The 23,885-nt window shown below is 40.8% G+C and overlaps 1 protein-coding gene across 4 annotated transcripts in view; it reads left to right on the plus strand.

The window, feature by feature from the left end:
* nrg2a (neuregulin 2a) overlaps window positions 1-23,885 on the plus strand; it is a 239,229-nt gene that overhangs the window by 127,987 nt on the left and 87,357 nt on the right. For all 4 annotated transcript variants that reach the window (XM_071364586.1, XM_071364585.1, XM_071364587.1 and 1 more), the window contains exons 2-3: window positions 5,263-5,425; window positions 6,028-6,146. In XM_071364586.1, coding sequence (XP_071220687.1) covers window positions 5,263-5,425; window positions 6,028-6,146 — 282 coding nt within the window. The remainder of the gene's footprint in view (window positions 1-5,262; window positions 5,426-6,027; window positions 6,147-23,885) is intronic.

Raw genomic sequence — 23,885 nt, forward strand, 5'->3', positions numbered from 1 at the left:
TGAGAGCAGTTCTTAGAGCATATCGCATTCTGAGAGCAGTTCTTAGAGCATATCGCATTCTGAGAGCAGTTCTTAGAGCATATCGCATTCTGAGAGCAGTTCTTAGAGCATATCGCATTCTGAGAGCAGTTCTTAGAGCATATCGCATTCTGAGAGCAGTTCTTAGAGCATATCGCATTCTGAGAGCAGTTCTTAGAGCATATCGCATTCTGAGAGCAGTTCTTAGAGCATACCGCATTCTGAGAGCAGTTCTGAGAGCATACCGCATTCTGAAAGGAATTCTTAGAGCATATCTCATTCTGAGAGCAGTTCTTAGAGCATACCGCATTCTGAGAGCAGTTCTGAGAGCATATCTCAATCTGAGAGGAATTCTTAGAGCATACTGCATTCTGAGAGCAGTTCTTAGAGCAAATCGCATTCTGAGAGCAGTTCTTAGAGCAAATCGCATTCTGAGAGCAGTTCTTAGAGCATATCGCATTCTGAGAGCAGTTCTTAGAGCATATCGCATTCTGAGAGCAGTTCTTCGAGCATATCGCATTCTGAGAGCAGTTCTTAGAGCATATCGCATTCTGAGAGCAGTTCTTAGAGCATATCGCATTCTGAGAGCAGTTCTTAGAGCATATCGCATTCTGAGAGCAGTTCTTAGAGCATATCGCATTCTGAGAGCAGTTCTTAGAGCATATCGCATTCTGAGAGCAGTTCTTAGAGCATATCGCATTCTGAGAGCAGTTCTTAGAGCATATCGCATTCTGAGAGCAGTTCTTCGAGTATATCGCAGTTCTTAGAGCATATCGCATTCTGAGAGCAGTTCTTAGAGCATATCGCATTCTGAGAGCAGTTCTTAGAGCATATCGCATTCTGAGAGCAGTTCTTAGAGCATATCGCATTCTGAGAGCAGTTCTTAGAGCATATCGCATTCTGAGAGCAGTTCTTAGAGCATATCGCATTCTGAGAGCAGTTCTTAGAGCATATCGCATTCTGAGAGCAGTTCTTAGAGCATATCGCATTCTGAGAGCAGTTCTTAGAGCATACCGCATTCTGAGAGCAGTTCTGAGAGCATACCGCATTCTGAAAGGAATTCTTAGAGCATATCTCATTCTGAGAGCAGTTCTTCGAGCATATTGCATTCTGAGAGCAGTTCTTAGAGCATATCGCATTCTGAGAGCAGATCTGAGAGCATATCGCATTCTGAGAGCAGTTCTTAGAGCATATCGCATTCTGAGAGCAGTTCTTAGAGCATATCGCATTCTGAGAGCAGTTCTTCGAGTATATCGCATTCTGAGAGCAGTTCTTCGAGTATATCGCATTCTGAGAGCAGTTCTTAGAGCATATCGCATTCTGAGAGCAGTTCTTAGAGCATATCGCATTCTGAGAGCAGTTCTTAGAGCATATCGCATTCTGAGAGCAGTTCTTAGAGCATATCTCATTCTGAGAGCAGTTCTTAGAGCATACCGCATTCTGAGAGCAGTTCTGAGAGCATATCTCAATCTGAGAGGAATTCTTAGAGCATACTGCATTCTGAGAGCAGTTCTTAGAGCAAATCGCATTCTGAGAGCAGTTCTTAGAGCAAATCGCATTCTGAGAGCAGTTCTTAGAGCATATCGCATTCTGAGAGCAGTTCTTAGAGCATATCGCATTCTGAGAGCAGTTCTTCGAGCATATCGCATTCTGAGAGCAGTTCTTAGAGCATATCGCATTCTGAGAGCAGTTCTTAGAGCATATCGCATTCTGAGAGCAGTTCTTAGAGCATATCGCATTCTGAGAGCAGTTCTTAGAGCATATCGCATTCTGAGAGCAGTTCTTAGAGCATATCGCATTCTGAGAGCAGTTCTTAGAGCATATCGCATTCTGAGAGCAGTTCTTAGAGCATATCGCATTCTGAGAGCAGTTCTTAGAGCATATCGCATTCTGAGAGCAGTTCTTAGAGCATATCGCATTCTGAGAGCAGTTCTTAGAGCATACCGCATTCTGAGAGCAGTTCTGAGAGCATACCGCATTCTGAAAGGAATTCTTAGAGCATATCTCATTCTGAGAGCAGTTCTTCGAGCATATTGCATTCTGAGAGCAGTTCTTAGAGCATATCGCATTCTGAGAGCAGATCTGAGAGCATATCGCATTCTGAGAGCAGTTCTTAGAGCATATCGCATTCTGAGAGCAGTTCTTAGAGCATATCGCATTCTGAGAGCAGTTCTTCGAGTATATCGCATTCTGAGAGCAGTTCTTAGAGCATATCGCATTCTGAGAGCAGTTCTTAGAGCATATCGCATTCTGAGAGCAGTTCTTAGAGCATATCGCATTCTGAGAGCAGTTCTTAGAGCATATCGCATTCTGAGAGCAGTTCTTAGAGCATATCGCATTCTGAGAGCAGTTCTTAGAGCATATCGCATTCTGAGAGCAGTTCTTAGAGCATATCGCATTCTGAGAGCAGTTCTTAGAGCATATCGCATTCTGAGAGCAGTTCTTAGAGCATATCGCATTCTGAGAGCAGTTCTTAGAGCATACCGCATTCTGAGAGCAGTTCTGAGAGCATACCGCATTCTGAAAGGAATTCTTAGAGCATATCTCATTCTGAGAGCAGTTCTTAGAGCATACCGCATTCTGAGAGCAGTTCTGAGAGCATATCTCAATCTGAGAGGAATTCTTAGAGCATACTGCATTCTGAGAGCAGTTCTTAGAGCAAATCGCATTCTGAGAGCAGTTCTTAGAGCAAATCGCATTCTGAGAGCAGTTCTTAGAGCATATCGCATTCTGAGAGCAGTTCTTAGAGCATATCGCATTCTGAGAGCAGTTCTTCGAGCATATCGCATTCTGAGAGCAGTTCTTAGAGCATATCGCATTCTGAGAGCAGTTCTTAGAGCATATCGCATTCTGAGAGCAGTTCTTAGAGCATATCGCATTCTGAGAGCAGTTCTTAGAGCATATCGCATTCTGAGAGCAGTTCTTAGAGCATATCGCATTCTGAGAGCAGTTCTTAGAGCATATCGCATTCTGAGAGCAGTTCTTAGAGCATATCTCATTCTGAGAGCAGATCTTAGAGCATATCGCATTCTGAGAGCAGTTCTTAGAGCATATCGCATTCTGAGAGCAGTTCTTAGAGCATATCGCATTCTGAGAGCAGTTCTTAGAGCATATCGCATTCTGAGAGCAGTTCTTAGAGCATATCGCATTCTGAGAGCAGTTCTTAGAGCATATCGCATTCTGAGAGCAGTTCTTAGAGCATATCGCATTCTGAGAGCAGTTCTTAGAGCATATCGCATTCTGAGAGCAGTTCTTAGAGCATATCGCATTCTGAGAGCAGTTCTTCGAGCATATCGCATTCTGAGAGCAGTTCTTCGAGCATATCGCATTCTGAGAGCAGTTCTTCGAGCATATCGCATTCTGAGAGCAGTTCTTAGAGCATACCGCATTCTGAGAGCAGTTCTTAGAGCATACCGCATTCTGAGAGCAGTTCTTAGAGCAAATCGCATTCTGAGAGCAGTTCTTAGAGCATATCGCATTCTGAGAGCAGTTCTTAGAGCATACCGCATTCTGAGAGCAGTTCTGAGAGCATACCGCATTCTGAAAGGAATTCTTAGAGCATATCTCATTCTGAAAGGAATTCTTAGAGCATATCTCATTCTGAAAGGAATTCTTAGAGCATATCGCATTCTGAGAGCAGTTCTTAGAGCATATCGCGTTTTGAGAGCAGTTCTTAGAGCATATCGCATTCTGAGAGCAGTTCTTAGAGCATATCGCATTCTGAGAGCAGTTCTTAGAGCATATCGCATTCTGAGAGCAGTTCTTAGAGCATATCGCATTCTGAGAGCAGTTCTTAGAGCATATCGCATTCTGAGAGCAGTTCTTAGAGCATATCGCATTCTGAGAGCAGTTCTGAGAGCATACCACATTCTGAAAGGAATTCTTAGAGCATATCTCATTCTGAGAGCAGTTCTTAGAGCATATCGCATTTTGAGAGCAGTTCTTAGAGCATATCGCATTCTGAGAGCAGTTCTTAGAGCATATCTCATTCTGAGAGCAGTTCTGAGAGCATACCACATTCTGAAAGGAATTCTTAGAGCATATCTCATTCTGAGAGCAGTTCTTAGAGCATATCGCATTTTGAGAGCAGTTCTTAGAGCATATCGCATTCTGAGAGCAGTTCTTAGAGCATATCGCATTCTGAGAGCAGTTCTTAGAGCATATCTCATTCTGAGAGCAGTTCTTAGAGCATATTGCATTCTGAGAGCAGTTCTGAGAGCATATCTCAATCTGAGAGCAGTTCTTAGAGCATATTGCATTCTGAGAGCAGTTCTTCGAGCATACCGCATTCTGAGAGCAGTTCTTCGAGCATACCGCATTCTGAGAGCAGTTCTTAGAGCATACCGCATTCTGAGAGCAGTTCTTAGAGCATATTGCATTCTGAGAGCAGTTCTGAGAGGATACCGCATTCTGAGAGCAGTTCTGAGAGGATATTGCATTCTGAGAGCAGTTCATTCCTTTTCTGGTATTAGGTTCAGTTATGTCTTGTGTTCTTTGAAGCATATCATTCCAAATAGCTTTTTTGTTCCATTCAGTTGTGAATGCTTGAAGCATACCGCTTCAAGCGTTCATAAAAACTGAAACTAGCTTCTCGATTAAAGACAATGTAAAAATGTATCCTGTTTGACAGTGATTCTGACTTTGTCTAGAGATATGAGAGATGCTGAGCTCTGGTGACCTCATCTGGCTATACAAGAGAGATGATGACTGAGCTCTTGGTGACATGACATGTCTGTCTTTCTGTGTCTTTCTGTGTCTCTGGGAGAATCTCAGTTGTTTTTTGTCATTGTTGTTTTGTTTATTGTTTTTTTCACTTGCTTTGGCAATGTTAAGAAAGCCAGAGGTCCCTCCCCTCTGTCCTTCTCTTCCAATGAGTTTTGAGGAGGCGAGGAGAGAGGACATGAGGAGTATGCAATTGAGATTCTCCTTCTGTCTTTCTGGGTCTCTGTGTACCTCCCCCTCTCTCTCCACATCTCCCTCTCTCGCTCTCATTTCAATTCAAAGGGGTTTTATTGGCATGGGAAATGTGTTAACATTGCCAAAGCAAGTGAAATGACAAAAACCAACAAAGAAACTTAAACAAAAGAAAGACAAAAACAATCAAACATTAACATTAACAGTAAACACGATACACAAAAATACTCTCTTTCTCTCTCTCCGTCTCTTGTCTTAAACCCATTTCAAGCGAGTCCCATTTAATTTCAAAATGTCTAATATCACCTCTGTTTCTCTCTCTGTGTTTAGCTAATGCCCCAAAATTGAAGCGGTTGAGGAACCTGATGGTGGATGAGGGGAGCAGGCTCACGGTCAAGTGTGAGGCTACAGGAAACCCCAGCCCTACCTACAAATGGTTCAAAGATGGCAGTGAGCTCAAGAAAAGCAGAGAGGTCAAAATAAAGTCCAGCCAGTGAGTCCATCTACAATCCCTTGAAGCTCCTAATATATTTAGCATGTGGTAGTATTAGCAAAACAGACAAATGTCAAAAGTCACTGCATGGCAGAAATTTCTCCTTCAGTAGTTTTCTCCTAATGCTTTTAGCAGCTGACCCAAAGGATGAAAAGCATTTTCGAAAGTGAAACATCAACACAGAGACACATTATTTATGAGAGTATGCCAGGGATTTATGAGCAAATTCCTTCATTAGTGAAATAACAGAAAGTATACTTTGCAGCGTAGAAGTGTTTAGCGACTAGGTGGCCTTTTAAATTAAAGTTGGTTACTGGGTTGATGAATAGGATGGGCCCTAGATTCCTCAGTGTTCCATATTGCAAATCTTTACCTTCCTGTAAATTCTTACCTGCTGAAATTACAAACTGCATCAAAATCGACTCTGACTAACTGGCTTCTATCCCGCTCTAATCTGGTTTGTATGGCGACTCCCAGTTTTTGTTGCTAGGCTACAGTAGGTTCTTCTACCCCTGTTGTGTTGTCGTCCTCTGTCCCCAGACACTTGTTGTGTTTCCATGTCATTTTGGTTCCCCTGGGTCAACTGTTTGTGTCTGCCACAGGAAGAACTCCAGGGTCCAGATCAGCAGAGCCAAGCTGGAGGATTCTGGGAATTACACGTGTGTGGCAGAGAACCTTCTGGGGAACTCCAACTCCACGAGCACTGTTCATGTCCAAAGCAGTGAGTACTGAGCCATGGCCTGTCTGTCAGAGAAGAGGGAATACTGGCATGATGCAGAGTGTATGGCTGGAACATGTATGAGCAAAGAGATGGCGTGTTGGATATTGTCAAGATCACGGCCCGCCCGCCAATTAGGCAGGATTAGGTGGCCGCCAATTGCGACAGATTGATGAGGATGGCATTTTCTGTGCTAAACTGACCAAGACGCACCTGCAACAACACATAAAACCTCACATAATTCTGCCCAAAAACAATGACAATTTCTCTCAACCAGTGGCATATGGGTTTTTTAGGTGAGCTCTGTAATCTCTGTAATCTCTTCTCCTCATTCTTCCCAACAGCGGTGTAACTGTCTTCTCTGTCTTGTGGCAGAATGAGTGATTTGCTGCACAGGGGAAGTGTGTGTGTGTGTGTGTGTGTGTGTGTGTGTGTGTGTGTGTGTGTGTGTGTGTGTGTGTGTGTGTGTGTGTGTGTGTGTGTGTGTGTGTGTGTGTGTGTGTGTGTGTGTGTGTGTGTGTGTGTGTGTGTGTGTGTGTGTGTGTGTGTGTGTGTGTGTGTGTGTGTGTGTGTGTGTGTGTGTGTGTGTGTGTGTGTGTGTGTGTGTGTGTGTGTGTGTGTGTGTGTGTGTGTGTGTGTGTGTGTGTGTGTGTGTGTGTGTGTGTGTGTGTGTGTGTGTGTGTGTGTGTGTGTGTGTGTGTGTGTGTGTGTGTGTGTGTGTGTGTGTGTGTGTGTGTGTGTGTGTGTGTGTGTGTGTGTGTGTGTGTGTGTGTGTGTGTGTGTGTGTCTTGCTCTGGAGGGGAGGTAAGGCAGGCGGCGAGACAGGGCGTATCAGGGTGGTATGTCCACAGGCTCACCCAGACGATATCAATAAAGAAATTGCAGCAAATATGATGAAGGGACGTAAACCGACTGTATTTTGCTGTGTTTAGCCAACAATTAGGCAGGAAGCTTGATATGAACAGAGTTGGCAAAAAAAATAAAAAATACCTGAATGAAGAATGAAGAATGAAGAATGAAGAATGCAGAATGCAGAATGCAGAATGCAGAATGCAGAATGAAGAATGAAGAATGAAGAATGAATGAATGCAGAATGAATGAATGCAGAATGCAGAATGCAGAATGCAGAATGCAGAATGAATGAATGCGGAATGCAGAATGAAGAATGCAGAAAGAAGAATGTCTGAATGCAGAATGAAGAATAAAGAATGAAGAATGCAGAATGAAGAATGAAGAATGCAGAATGAATAAGAAAGAATGCAGAATGAAGAATGCAGAATGAAGAATGCAGAATGAAGAATGCAGAATGAAGAATGCAGAATGCAGAATGCAGAATGCAGAATGCAGAATGCAGAATGAAGAATGAAGAATGCAGAATGAAGAATGAATGAATGCGGAATGCAGAATGAAGAATGCAGAATGAAGAATGCAGAAAGAAGAATGTCTGAATGCAGAATGAAGAATAAAGAATGAAGAATGCAGAATGAAGAAGAAAGAATGCAGAATTAATGAATGCGGAATGAAGAATGCAGAATGAAGAATGAAGAATGAAGAAGAAAGAATGCAGAATGAAGAATGAATTAATGCAGAATGCAGAATGAAGAATGAAGAATGCAGAATGCAGAATGAAAGAATGAAGAATGCAGAATGCAGAATGAAGAATGAAGAATGAAGAATGAAGAATGCAGAATGAAGAATGAAGAATGCAGAATGAAGAATGAAGAATGCAGAATGAAGAATGAAGAATGAAGATGCAGAATGAAGAATGAAGATGCAGAATGAAGAATGCAGAATGAAGAATGAAGAATGCAGAATGAAGAAGAAAGAATGCAGAATGAATGAATGCGGAATGAAGAATGCAGAATGAAGAAGAAAGAATGCAGAATGAAGAATGAATTAATGCAGAATGCAGAATGAAGAATGCAGAATGAAGAAGAAAGAATGAAGAATGCAGAATGAAGAATGAAGAATGCAGAATGAAGATGCAGAATGCAGAATGAAGAATGCAGAATGCAGAATGAAGAATGAAGAATGCAGAATGCAGAATGCAGAATGCAGAATGCAGAATGAAGAATGCAGAATGAAGAATGAAGAATGCAGAATGCAGAATGCAGGATGAAGGATGAAGGATGAAGAATGCAGAATGCAGAATGAAGGATGCAGAATGAAGAATGCAGAATGAAGAATGAAGATGCAACATGAAGAATGAAGAATGAAGAATGAAGAATGAAGAATGAAGATGCAGAATGAAGAATCCAGAATGCAGAATGAAGAATGAAGAATGAAGAATGAAGAATGCAGAATGCAGAATGCAGAATGCAGAATGCAGAATGCAGAATGCAGAATGCAGAATGGAGAATGGAGAATGGAGAATGGAGAATGAAGAATGCATTGTATTGAATGTGTGTGATAAGATATAGCCCTTCTGTAGTGTTCTGTTTTCCTGGGTCGTCTTTTCCTGTGTCATCTTTTCCTGTAATAATAGGATTTATTTATATATTTTTGCAGGTACAATATGCGTTGTTGTTGATGTGAACAGAGGGAATATGATTGATTTGAGAAGCTGCCTGGGTTGCTATTCATCCTAAGGTCATGAGAGAAATGGCTACTCTGGTGAAAGGCTGCAGTGGTGTATGCCTGGCTGCTGCAGTGTGTTGCTATAGCAGTATGTAGCCGCAGTATTATCTGTGTATGTGTGCCTGCTAGGGAGAGAGAGAAAGAGTGAAGGAGGCAGCAAAAGCTAGAGAGTGAGAGAGTGACTGAGAGAAAGCAAGGTAGATGGAGGAAAGGAGTGAGTGAGGGAAAGGGGGAGCGAGAGAGAGAGTGTAAAGGGAGAGACAGAGTAATGGGAGAGAGAGAGAGAGAGAGATAGAGAGATGAGGAGGAGACCCAGCTGCTTTGCAGAGGAGACTGTTTCACACCCATTTTAGAACGCAGTCAGAGTTTGCAGGCTTTGTCCAGAGGCAGCCAGTAACACAGGGTTTCTCTCACCATTACCACTAGTAGCATTATGTCACATCTCTTCCTGAACCTACACCCTCACCGTGTCACCTCACTCCAGACACACACACACATTCATACAAGCTTTTTCAGATAATTGTCTACAGTAATTGGGATTGTTAGTAATGTTGGCCGTCACTCCGGTTTTGCTCTCCCATAAAGGTTGAACAAGGGTGAACACAGAGAGGGAGGCGAAGTGTGTTGGTGTGTTGGTGTGTGTGTGTGTGTGTGTGTGTGTGTGTGTGTGTGTGTGTGTGTGTGTGTGTGTGTGTGTGTGTGTGTGTGTGTGTGTGTGTGTGTGTGTGTGTGTGTGTGTGTGTGTGTGTGTGTGTGTGTGTGTGTGTGTGTGTGTGTGTGTGTGTGTGTGTGTGTGTGTGTGTGTGTGTGTGTGTGTGTGTGTGTGTGTGTGTGACCATGAGCTCTAGGGCCTATGGGTAATGAAGACAAACAGCTCCTCTCCCCAGCACTATCATTTCTCTCCCCAGAGGGAACCAATAGTGGTGCCTCTGGATACTGACTGCTCTGTCGGAGGCAGGCCCTGAGAAACCAGCCCCAACACATGCTGTCCTCCCTCCCTCCAGCCCCAGACTGCTCCCCTGTGCGAGCCTATGGCTCCTCTCCCTGTCTAGGGTCAGCCGCTGGGGAGGGCCTTGACCATGGGGGTCTGTCTGTGTATGTGCATGTGGTCCGAGAGTGTAAGGTCACAGGTCAAAAACAGGGAGAGGGCAGGCTGGACGTAGCTTGTGATCTTGTGGACGGGCCAGTTCACAGTGAAGCAGACCCACTAAATATATTTTCTGTTTTACAAGGCAATGATCACTATGTTACAGTGGATGAAAGGTTGTAACCACAACCAGATGAATAATTAGCTGTGAGCTGTGCTGCTGGTAACTTATCTGATGCGGAGTATCACTCAGACTGTCTGAGCCTGACCAACCTGAAGCACAGTCCTATGTTGATATCTGAGGTAACTGGAGCTCACTAAACACCATTATAAACTGGGTGGTTCAAGCCCTGACTGCTGATTGGCTGACCTCTAACCACTTGAGCAATCTGGAATCTGGATTCATGATTTAACAAGACATGAGAGATGGGAAATGGAGTTAGTGAGATTTACAGATGAGCAGTATTGTAAACCCCTGTAGTTATTGTGGGGCTACTCCATATTTCTTTACATAGACCCTAGAACTAGACAATAAATGACCTGTATTCATACTAAATGAATAAATGGCCTTTATTCATACTAAATGAATGGCCTTTTGTCAATACAAATTTTTACAAGCTATTTGATTTACCAATGTAACCATGCAACACCAAACTAGTGCCACTCACCTGATAGGAAGAGCCGAGAGGTGCAGAACATGTTTCACAAATCTGGTGTTGGAAAAAACAACTGTTGTGTTTTCTGTAAAAACTGCACGGACAGTGAACTTGCTCTTCTCATGCATGTTTATAATGAGGGGAAAGTGTGTTGTATGGTGGCACTGTGCCAACTGTGCAGTATGCCGATGATATCCAATTGCTGCTCTTCTGTGGAGATTTTTACCAACGTCACTGTTTTCACCAGGAAAAACAAACACACATTGTAAATGGACAAAGTGGCAATTATTGTTCTACTGCACACAGATGGCAGAGTAGATGGCTGGGTTTATTGATTTACTTGGTCCATCACTATTTTGGTCTAGCGCAGTAGTGGTGCGTGGGTAAATTCACTGGGGAAACCGAGCCCAAAAACAAAAAAAGACATATTACAACCTATGTGTTGTGATAATTGTGTTGTTTACTCTATAACCTGTTAGTTCATATGCGACCGTGATATATAGGCCTAAAACTGGAGAGCAACCTCTCTCTGATGAAGTCCGCAAAGCATATTGTGGGCTCCTGACTGGTGCAGCGGTTTAAGGCAGCGCATCTCATGGCTAAAGGTGTCACTACAGACACCCTGGTTCAAATCCAGGCTGTATCACAACCAGCCGTGATTGGGAGTCCCATAGGGCGGCGCACAATTGGCCCAGCGTCCTCCGGGTTTGGCCGGTGTAGGCCATCATTGTAAGTAAGAATTTGTTCTTAACTGACTTGCCTAGTTAAATAAAGCTACAATTTAAATGTAACAAACAGTTACATGACCTACAGCATGGTCTAGCAAGTTAATGTTTCCGACATTTTCAGACGACTAAACAACTATTGATTTAGAACCACGGAGAGTTACCGCAAGTCACAAAGAAAGCACGAGCTGCCTCCACTATTTTAACATTAACATTTCAACATCATCAAATCACCTATGCTTATTCTAATACAGTGACAACTAAAAGATACCGAAAACAATTTAGTCCAATCAACGTAACCTAAATATGATGTGGCTGTCCATGGTTCAGATTTGTGTGTGTGTGTGGGTGCAAGTAGAAAAGCATGTTGACTCACCCAGTAGCAACCTGTCATTTGGTTGCCTGTTTTGCACGTTATTTTGGCATTAATACATGTCACATATCAGTTTGCAAACAATGTAAAACATTTTTTCACTCATGGGGACACTACGTCACCGCAAAATCTACAGAGAGATGTAAAGTTCAAGCCCCTTTGGGTGCTGCCATAGATTTACATTAGAAGTGCCCATCCTAGAAGGCTCAAGGTCATTGGCCACAGAATAAATGATGTCAAATCACGTTATATCTACCGTACCTTTGATTGGACTGATCATGTCAACATCATACTTTCAAAATCTTAGCTAGCAAGCTAGACAAGTAGTCATCATCATGAATCACGTCCACAATCTACTGGCAAATCCTTTTCAATCCTTCAATCCTATGAAGAGAAATTATAGATAAAACGTATTTACATTTACATTTAAGTCATTTAGCAGACGCTCTTATCCAGAGCGACTTACAAATTGGAAAGTTCATACATATTCATCCTGGTCCCCCCGTGGGGAATGAACCCACAACCCTGGCATTGCAAGCGCCATGCTCTACCAACTGAGCCACACGGGACCACTTGGTGTATTGGTGCTCATTGGCCATTGAACACAAACATTACAAAACAAGTTGGAAATCGCAAATTCAACAATGAGTGGTTTGGAAGGAATTATTGGCTAACTGCAAGCGTTGCAAAGCAATCACTATTTTGATTCCCCTGCTACTCGGTGGAGAGGGTGTGTGGTCCAAGTCTGGGTTTAAGGGTCTCTTTTCCAAGCTTAAAAGGATAAATATTCACACGTAACACCATGAGCCAGAAAAGGTTAAATACGTTTGTCGTGATCAATCCAGCATGACTTCTGCCGCATTCAAAACAACTGGAAACTTGGAACTGGGAAATCTCAGACTTCAGTGAGTTCAAGACAACTGTGAACTCTGAAAAAAACTAGCTCTGACTGGGAAAATATTTTCTTATCGGTCATCCAACTCGATATTCCAAGTCGGGAACTCGTGCCTCTTTTTAGAGCCCTAGTGACCTGAAGATCACTGACGTCATGATTGGACCTTGTTTTTTCAGAGTTCACATTTGTCTTGAAAGCACCATAAATCCAGAGAATGACAGACTTTTATGACAAAGTTTCATGACAAAATTTGCCCACAAGAAGGACCGCCGTACCACCTTCCTGTTCAAGTGAGCACAGCACAACGATGAGTTCAAAAATGTATTGTATGTTGCTGCATAAATTATGTAATACAGTATGCCAGGGAGATATGTATACTGTAGCTAAGAAAGTAATACTAAGTGTATGTTGTGTAGTAAGCTGTTAGTAGCCCGTATGCCTCACCCTAATAATTTGGTCCCTTTCTCCCTTATAACTTAGCCTATGGTTCTGACTTGGTCTACAGGGAGAATACTGTAAGAATGGCCCATTTTCTGAATTCTGTAGCTGTGCACTTCAAAAGTGCTGAACAAATAATTATATTGACTACGTCTGTCTTAGCTCGCTCATTAATGTCTTAATCGAAATTACAGATTGCCTCTTATGCGCTCATCATTCCCTTATGCCATAGTTTGTACATCTCAATTGTCAATAGAAACCACATTTGTTTAAGCAAGTCAGCCATATCAGGTATGTTGTTTTTTCTAAAGGCCTAAATGAGGCTGAATGAACTGTTTCACTTCCAGACAAGGCTCCGCTGTTAGCCAGGTGTAGAGGTGGAAAGGATACACTCCATGGTGCTGAAAAGAAAGATCTGCTGTTGGGACAGCTTTATGTAGGCCCTAACAGTTTGTGGGCACTGTTAGTCACTGTTATAGGGCAATTAATGTATTGTTTAAGTGTTGTGTTGTCTTATGTAGTGGCTTGCTAGCATCTATCTAAAAAACATTTTGAGAGTTTGCCCAAACCAAGATTGGACTCACTGGACACTCCTTACCGCCAATGCCATCCTCCTCACTTTCATGTTGACGAAACGGTCTATGACTCTGTCATACAGTACACACTTTTTTTGTCCTAGGCTACCTGGCTAAAATGCTTGCTCGCTAGCCTAGCTTCCTTCATGGGCAATGTTAACTAGTTAACATTAGCCTTCTAAATCTAGCTACTTATTGAAATTCCATCCCCCCAAGTCCACGGGCACAATGTATGAATCTATGGTTGGATCAGAATCGTCATTATAATGTTTGACCAGTACGGAGAATTAAGTAAAACCACAAGCCCAAATTTACATCCATGGCTCATTTAGGAAAGGGTTGATTTTAGCTAGCTATCCACCGGAGGACAACAACACAACGAGATGCATGAATTCAAGTTGTTTCTGTCAAGGACGTATTTATCTCAATGTGATATGACAGGAGTGAAGCCAAACCTAAACTGGCTTCTCTTGAAACTTTTTTTGGATGTGCCAGGACCAGTCACAGTTGAGCTCAGTCAGTTTAGCTCAATGCTGATTGGCTATTATTTTACAGGTTTTTTTTATCAAGGGAGGCCAACTGCTCGCTGGCTTCACCTGCCTTCTAAGCTACGACTTACCTACACCTCTAATGTACAGGTTTATGTTTTACCTTGACCCCTACAGTACACGGTTATGTTTTACCTAGACCCCTACAGTACAAGTTAATGTTTTACCTAGACCCCTACAGTACAAGTTAATGTTTTACCTAGACCCCTACAGTACAAGTTAATGTTTTACCTAGACCCCTACAGTACAAGTTAATGTTTTACCTAGACCCCTACAGTACAAATTAATGTTTTACCTAGACCCCTACAGTACAAGTTAATGTTTTACCTAGACCCCTACAGTACACGTTTATGTTTTACCTAGACCCCTACAGTACAAGTTAATGTTTTACCTAGACCCCTACAGTACAAGTTAATGTTTTACCTAGACCCCTACAGTACACAGTTATGTTTTACCTAGACCCCTACAGTACACGTTTATGTTTTACCTAGACCCCTACAGTACAAGTTAATGTTTTACCTAGACCCCTACAGTACAAGTTAATGTTTTACCTAGACCCCTACAGTACAAGTTAATGTTTTACCTAGACCCCTACAGTACAAGTTAATGTTTTACCTAGACCCCTACAGTACACGTTTATGTTTTACCTAGACCCCTACAGTACAAGTTAATGTTTTACCTAGACCCCTACAGTACAAGTTAATGTTTTACCTAGACCCCTACAGTACAAGTTAATGTTTTACCTAGACCCCTACAGTACACAGTTATGTTTTACCTAGACCCCTACAGTATAAGTTCATGTTTTACCTAGACCCCTACAGTACAAGTTAATGTTTTACCTCGATCCCTACAGTACAAGTTAATGTTTTACCTAGACCCCTACAGTACAAGTTAATGTTTTACCTAGACCACTACAGTACAAGTTTATGTTTTACCTAGACCCCTACTGTACAAGTTAATGTTTTACCTAGACCACTACAGTACAAGTTCATGTTTTACCTAGACCCCTACAGTACAAGTTAATGTTTTACCGAGACCCCTACAGTACAAGTTAATGTTTTACCTAGACCCCTACAGTACACGGTTATGTTGTACCTAGACCCCTAATGTACAAGTTAATGTTTTACCTAGACCCCTACAGTACAGGTTCATGTTTTACCTAGAACCCTACAGTACAAGTTAATGTTTTACCGAGACCCCTACAGTACAAGTTCATGTTTTACCTAGACCCCTACAGTACACGGTTATGTTGTACCTAGACCCCTAATGTACAAGTTAATGTTTTACCTAGACCCCTACAGTACAGGTTCATGTTTTACCTAGACCCCTACAGTACACAGTTATGTTTTACCTAGACCCCTACAGTACAAGTTAATGTTTTACCTAGACCCCTACAGTACAAGTTAATGTTTTACCTAGACCCCTACAGTACAAATTAATGTTTTACCTAGACCCCTACAGTACAAGTTAATGTTTTACCTAGACCCCTACAGTACACGTTTATGTTTTACCTAGACCCCTACAGTACAAGTTAATGTTTTACCTAGACCCCTACAGTACAAGTTAATGTTTTACCTAGACCCCTACAGTACAAGTTAATGTTTTACCTAGACCACTACAGTACAAGTTTATGTTTTACCTAGACCCCTACTGTACAAGTTAATGTTTTACCTAGACCCCTACAGTACAAGTTCATGTTTTACCTAGACCCCTACAGTACAAGTTAATGTTTTACCGAGACCCCTACAGTACAAGTTAATGTTTTACCTAGACCCCTACAGTACACGGTTATGTTGTACCTAGACCCCTAATGTACAAGTTAATGTTTTACCTAGACCCCTACAGTACAGGTTCATGTTTTACCTAGAACCCTACAGTACAAGTTAATGTTTTACCGAGACCCCTACAGTACAAGTTAATGTTTTACCTAGACCCCTACAGTACACGGTTATGTTGTACCTAGACCCCTAATGTACAAGTTAATGTTTTACCGAGACCCCTACAGTACAGGTTCATGTTTTACCTAGAACCCTACAGTACAAGTTCATGTTTTACCTAGACCCTTACAGTAGAAGTTAATGTTTTACCTAGAACCCTAGAGTACAAGTTAATGTTTTACCTAGACCCCTACTGTAGAAGTTCATGTTGTACCTAGACCCCTACAGTACAAGTTAATGTTGTACCTAGACCCCTACAGTACAAGTTAATGTTTTACCTAGACCCCTACAGTACAAGTTAATGTTTTACCTAGACCCCTACAGTACAAGTTAATGTTTTACCTAGACCCCTACAGTACAAGTTCATGTTTTACCTAGACCCCTATAGTACAAGTTAATGTTTTACCGAGACCCCTACAGTACAAGTTAATGTTTTACCGAGACCCCTACAGTACAAGTTAATGTTTTACCTAGACCCCTACAGTACAAGTTAATATTTTACCTAGACCCCTAATGTACAAGTTCATGTTTTACCTAGACCCCTACAGTACAAGTTCATGTTTTACCTAGAACCCTACAGTACAAGTTCATGTTTTACCTAGACCCTTACAGTACAAGTTAATGTTTTACCTAGAACCCTACAGTACAAGTTAATGTTTTACCTAGAACCCTACAGTACAAGTTAATGTTTTACCTAGACCCCTACAGAACAAGTTAATGTTTTACCTAGACCTCTACAGTACAAGTTTATGTTTTACCTAGACCCCTACAGTACAAGTTAATGTTTTACCTAGACCCCTACAGTACACAGTTATGTTTTACCTAGACCCCTACAGTACAAGTTAATGTTTTACCTAGACCCCTACAGTACAAGTTAATGTTTTACCTAGACCCCTACAGTACAAATTAATGTTTTACCTAGACCCCTACAGTACAAGTTAATGTTTTACCTAGACCCCTACAGTACACGTTTATGTTTTACCTAGACCCCTACAGTACACGTTTATGTTTTACCTAGACCCCTACAGTACAAGTTAATGTTTTACCTAGACCCCTACAGTACACAGTTATGTTTTACCTAGACCCCTACAGTACACAGTTATGTTTTACCTAGACCCCTACAGTACAAGTTAATGTTTTACATCGATCCCTACAGTACAAGTTAATGTTTTACCTAGACCCCTACAGTACAAGTTAATGTTTTACCTAGACCCCTACAGTACAAGTTAATGTTTTACCTAGACCCCTACAGTACAAGTTAATGTTTTACCTAGACCACTACAGTACAAGTTTATGTTTTACCTAGACCCCTACAGTACAAGTTCATGTTTTACCTAGACCCCTACAGTACAAGTTCATGTTTTACCTAGACCCCTACAGTACAAGTTAATGTTTTACCTAGACCACTACAGTACAAGTTTATGTTTTACCTAGACCCCTACAGTACAAGTTAATGTTTTACCTAGACCACTACAGTACAAGTTCATGTTTTACCTAGACCCCTACAGTACAAGTTAATGTTTTACCGAGACCCCTACAGTACAAGTTAATGTTTTACCGAGACCCCTACAGTACAAGTTAATGTTTTACCTAGACCCCTAATGTACACGGTTATGTTGTACCTAGACCCCTACAGTACAGGTTCATGTTTTACCTAGAACCCTACAGTACAAGTTAATGTTTTACCTAGACCTCTACAGTACAAGTTTATGTTTTACCTAGACCCCTACAGTACAAGTTAATGTTTTACCTAGACCCCTACAGTACACAGTTATGTTTTACCTAGACCCCTACAGTACAAGTTAATGTTTTACCTAGACCCCTACAGTACAAGTTAATGTTTTACCTAGACCCCTACAGTACAAATTAATGTTTTACCTAGACCCCTACAGTACAAGTTAATGTTTTACCTAGACCCCTACAGTACACGTTTATGTTTTACCTAGACCCCTACAGTACACGTTTATGTTTTACCTAGACCCCTACAGTACAAGTTAATGTTTTACCTAGACCCCTACAGTACACAGTTATGTTTTACCTAGACCCCTACAGTACACAGTTATGTTTTACCTAGACCCCTACAGTACAAGTTAATGTTTTACATCGATCCCTACAGTACAAGTTAATGTTTTACCTAGACCCCTACAGTACAAGTTAATGTTTTACCTAGACCCCTACAGTACAAGTTAATGTTTTACCTAGACCCCTACAGTACAAGTTAATGTTTTACCTAGACCACTACAGTACAAGTTTATGTTTTACCTAGACCCCTACAGTACAAGTTCATGTTTTACCTAGACCCCTACAGTACAAGTTCATGTTTTACCTAGACCCCTACAGTACAAGTTAATGTTTTACCTAGACCACTACAGTACAAGTTTATGTTTTACCTAGACCCCTACAGTACAAGTTAATGTTTTACCTAGACCACTACAGTACAAGTTCATGTTTTACCTAGACCCCTACAGTACAAGTTAATGTTTTACCGAGACCCCTACAGTACAAGTTAATGTTTTACCGAGACCCCTACAGTACAAGTTAATGTTTTACCTAGACCCCTAATGTACACGGTTATGTTGTACCTAGACCCCTACAGTACAGGTTCATGTTTTACCTAGAACCCTACAGTACAAGTTAATGTTTTACCGAGACCCCTACAGTACAAGTTAATGTTTTACCTAGACCCCTACAGTACACGGTTATGTTTTACCTAGACCCCTACTGTACAAGTTAATGTTTTACCTAGACCACTACAGTACAAGTTCATGTTTTACCTAGACCCCTACAGTACAAGTTAATGTTTTACCGAGACCCCTACAGTACAAGTTAATGTTTTACCTAGACCCCTACAGTACACGGTTATGTTGTACCTAGACCCCTAATGTACAAGTTAATGTTTTACCTAGACCCCTACAGTACAGGTTCATGTTTTACCTAGACCCCTACAGTACACAGTTATGTTTTACCTAGACCCCTACAGTACAAGTTAATGTTTTACCTAGACCCCTACAGTACAAGTTAATGTTTTACCTAGACCCCTACAGTACAAATTAATGTTTTACCTAGACCCCTACAGTACAAGTTAATGTTTTACCTAGACCCCTACAGTACACGTTTATGTTTTACCTAGACCCCTACAGTACAAGTTAATGTTTTACCTAGACCCCTACAGTACAAGTTAATGTTTTACCTAGACCCCTACAGTACACAGTTATGTTTTACCTAGACCCCTACAGTACACAGTTCATGTTTTACCTCGACCCCTACAGTACAAGTTAATGTTTTACCTAGACCCCTACAGTACAAGTTAATGTTTTACCTAGACCACTACAGTACAAGTTTATGTTTTACCTAGACCCCTACAGTATAAGTTAATGTTTTACCTAGACCACTACAGTACAAGTTCATGTTTTACCTAGACCCCTACAGTACAAGTTAATGTTTTACCGAGACCCCTACAGTACAAGTTAATGTTTTACCTAGACCCCTACAGTACACGGTTATGTTGTACCTAGACCCCTAATGTACAAGTTAATGTTTTACCTAGACCCCTACAGTACAAGTTTATGTTTTACCTAGACCCCTACAGTACAAGTTCATGTTTTACCTAGACCCCTACAGTACAAGTTCATGTTTTACCTAGACCCCTACTGTACAAGTTAATGTTTTACCTAGACCCCTACTGTAGAAGTTAACGTTTTACCTAGATCCCTACAGTACAAGTTAATGTTTTACCTAGACCCCTACAGTACAAGTTAATGTTTTACCTAGACCCCTACAGTACAAGTTAATGTTTTACCTAGACCCCTACAGTACAAGTTAATGTTTTACCTAGACCCCTACAGTACAAGTTCATGTTTTACCTAGACCCCTACAGTACAAGTTAATGTTTTACCTAGATCCCTACAGTACAAGTTAATGTTTTACCTAGACCCCTACAGTACAAGTTCATGTTTTACCTAGACCCCTACAGTACAAGTTCATGTTTTACCTAGACCCCTACAGTACAAGTTCATGTTTTACCTAGACCCCTACAGTACCTTGTACTGTAGGGGTCTAGGTAAAACATTAACTTGTACTGTAGTGGTCTAGGTAAAACATGAACTTGTACTGTAGGGGTCTAGGTAAAACATTAAAAGTTCATGTTTTACCTAGACCACTACAGTACAAGTTAGTGTTTTACCTAGACCCCTACAGTACAAGTTAATGTTTTACCTAGACCCCTACAGAACAAGTTAATGTTTTACCTAGACCTCTACAGTACAAGTTAATGTTTTACCTAGACCCCTACAGTACAAGTTAATGTTTTACCTAGACCCCTACAGTACACGGTTATGTTTTACCTAGACCCCTACAGTACAAGTTCATGTTTTACCTAGACCCCTACAGTACAAGTTCATGTTTTACCTAGACCCCTACAGTACAAGTTAATGTTTTACCTAGACCCCTACAGTACAAATTAATGTTTTACCTAGACCCCTACAGTACAAGTTAATGTTTTACCTAGACCACTACAGTACAAGTTTATGTTTTACCTAGACCCCTACAGTACAAGTTAATGTTTTACCTAGACCACTACAGTACAAGTTCATGTTTTACCTAGACCCCTACAGTACAAGTTAATGTTTTACCTAGACCCCTACAGTACAAGTTAATGTTTTACCTAGACCCTTACAGTACAAGTTCATGTTTTACCTAGACCCCTACAGTACAAGTTAATGTTTTACCTAGACCCCTACAGTACAAGTTAATGTTTTACCTAGACCCCTACAGTACAAGTTAATGTTGTACCTAGACCCCTAATGTACAAGTTAATGTTTTACCTAGACCCCTACAGTACAAGTTCATGTTTTACCTAGAACCCTACAGTACAAGTTCATGTTTTACCTAGACCCCTACTGTAGAAGTTCATGTTTTACCTAGACCCCTACTGTAGAAGTTAACGTTTTACCTAGATCCCTACAGTACAAGTTAATGTTTTACCTAGACCCCTACAGTACAAGTTAATGTTTTACCTAGACCCCTACAGTACAAGTTAATGTTTTACCTAGACCCCTACAGTACAAGTTAATGTTTTACCTAGACCCCTACAGTACAAGTTAATGTTTTACCTAGACCCTTACAGTACAAGTTCATGTTTTACCTAGACCCCTACAGTACAAGTTAATGTTTTACCTAGACCCCTACAGTACAAGTTAATGTTTTACCTAAACCCCTACAGTACAAGTTCATGTTTTACCTAAACCCCTACAGTACAAGTTAATGTTTTACCTAGACCCTTACAGTACAAGTTAATGTTTTACCTAGACCACTACAGTACAAGTTCATGTTTTATCTAGACCCCTACAGTACAAGTTAATGTTTTACCGAGACCCCTACAGTACAAGTTAATGTTTTACCGAGACCCCTACAGTACAAGTTAATGTTTTACCTAGACCATTACAGTACAAGTTTATGTTTTACCTAGACCCCTACAGTACAAGTTAATGTTTTACCTAGACCCCTACAGTATAAGTTAATGTTTTACCTAGACCCCTACAGTACACGTTAATGTTGTACCTAGACCCCTAATGTACAAGTTAATGTTTTACCTAGACCCCTACAGTACAAGTTCATGTTTTACCTAGAACCCTACAGTACAAGTTCATGTTTTACCTAGACCCTTACAGTACAAGTTCATGTTTTACCGAGACCCTTACAGTACAAGTTAATGTTTTACCTAGACCCCTACAGTACACGTTAATGTTGTACCTAGACCCCTAATGTACAAGTTAATGTTTTACCTAGACCCCTACAGTACAAGTTCATGTTTTACCTAGACCACTACAGTACAAGTTAGTGTTTTACCTAGACCCCTACAGTACAAGTTAATGTTTTACCGAGACCCTTACAGTACAAGTTAATGTTTTACCTAGACCCCTACAGTACACGTTAATGTTGTACCTAGACCCCTAATGTACAAGTTAATGTTTTACCTAGACCCCTACAGTACAAGTTCATGTTTTACCTAGAACCCTACAGTACAAGTTCATGTTTTACCTAGACCCTTACAGTACAAGTTCATGTTTTACCTAGAACCCTACAGTACAAGTGAATGTTTTACCTAGACCCCTACTGTAGAAGTTAATGTTTTACCTAGACCCCTACTGTAGAAGTTAACGTTTTACCTAGACCCCTACAGTACAAGTTAATGTTTTACCTAGACCCCTACAGTACAAGTTAATGTTTTACCTAGACCCCTACAGTACAAGTTAATGTTTTACCTAGACCCCCACAGTACAAGTTAATGTTTTACCTAGACCCCTAAAGTACAAGTTAATGTTTTACCTAGACCCCTACAGTACAAGTTAATGTTTTACCTAGACCCCTACAGTACACGGTTATGTTGTACCTAGACCCCTACAGTACAAGTTCATGTTTTACCTAGACCCTTACACTACAAGTTAATGTTTTACCTAGAACCCTACAGTACAAGTTAATGTTTTACCTAGACCCCTACTGTAGAAGTTCATGTTTTACCTAGACCCCTACAGTACAAGTTCATGTTTTACCTAGACCCCTACAGTACAAGTTAATGTTTTACCTAGATCCCTACAGTACAAGTTAATGTTTTACCTAGACCCCTACAGTACAAGTTCATGTTTTACCTAGACCCCTACAGTACAAGTTCATGTTTTACCTAGACCCCTACAGTACAAGTTCATGTTTTACCTAGACCCCTACAGTACCTTGTACTGTAGGGGTCTAGGTAAAACATTAACTTGTACTGTAGTGGTCTAGGTAAAACATGAACTTGTACTGTAGGGGTCTAGGTAAAACATTAAAAGTTCATGTTTTACCTAGACCACTACAGTACAAGTTAGTGTTTTACCTAGACCCCTACAGTACAAGTTAATGTTTTACCTAGACCCCTACAGAACAAGTTAATGTTTTACCTAGACCTCTACAGTACAAGTTAATGTTTTACCTAGACCCCTACAGTACAAGTTAATGTTTTACCTAGACCCCTACAGTACACGGTTATGTTTTACCTAGACCCCTACAGTACAAGTTCATGTTTTACCTAGACCCCTACAGTACAAGTTAATGTTTTACCTAGACCACTACAGTACAAGTTCATGTTTTACCTAGACCCCTACAGTACAAGTTAATGTTTTACCTAGACCCCTACAGTACAAGTTAATGTTTTACCTAGACCCTTACAGTACAAGTTCATGTTTTACCTAGACCCCTACAGTACAAGTTAATGTTTTACCTAGACCCCTACAGTACAAGTTAATGTTTTACCTAGACCCCTACAGTACAAGTTAATGTTGTACCTAGACCCCTAATGTACAAGTTAATGTTTTACCTAGACCCCTACAGTACAAGTTCATGTTTTACCTAGAACCCTACAGTACAAGTTCATGTTTTACCTAGACCCCTACTGTAGAGGTTCATGTTTTACCTAGACCCCTACTGTAGAAGTTAACGTTTTACCTAGATCCCTACAGTACAAGTTAATGTTTTACCTAGACCCCTACAGTACAAGTTAATGTTTTACCTAGACCCCTACAGTACAAGTTAATGTTTTACCTAGACCCCTACAGTACAAGTTAATGTTTTACCTAGACCCCTACAGTACAAGTTAATGTTTTACCTAGACCCTTACAGTACAAGTTCATGTTTTACCTAGACCCCTACAGTACAAGTTAATGTTTTACCTAGACCCCTACAGTACAAGTTAATGTTTTACCTAGACCCCTACAGTACAAGTTCATGTTTTACCTAAACCCCTACAGTACAAGTTAATGTTTTACCTAGACCCTTACAGTACAAGTTAATGTTTTACCTAGACCACTACAGTACAAGTTCATGTTTTATCTAGACCCCTACAGTACAAGTTAATGTTTTACCGAGACCCCTACAGTACAAGTTAATGTTTTACCGAG

This window comes from Salvelinus alpinus, chromosome 24 (assembly GCF_045679555.1).
Source record: "Salvelinus alpinus chromosome 24, SLU_Salpinus.1, whole genome shotgun sequence".
Classification (NCBI taxonomy): Eukaryota; Metazoa; Chordata; class Actinopteri; order Salmoniformes; family Salmonidae; genus Salvelinus; species Salvelinus alpinus.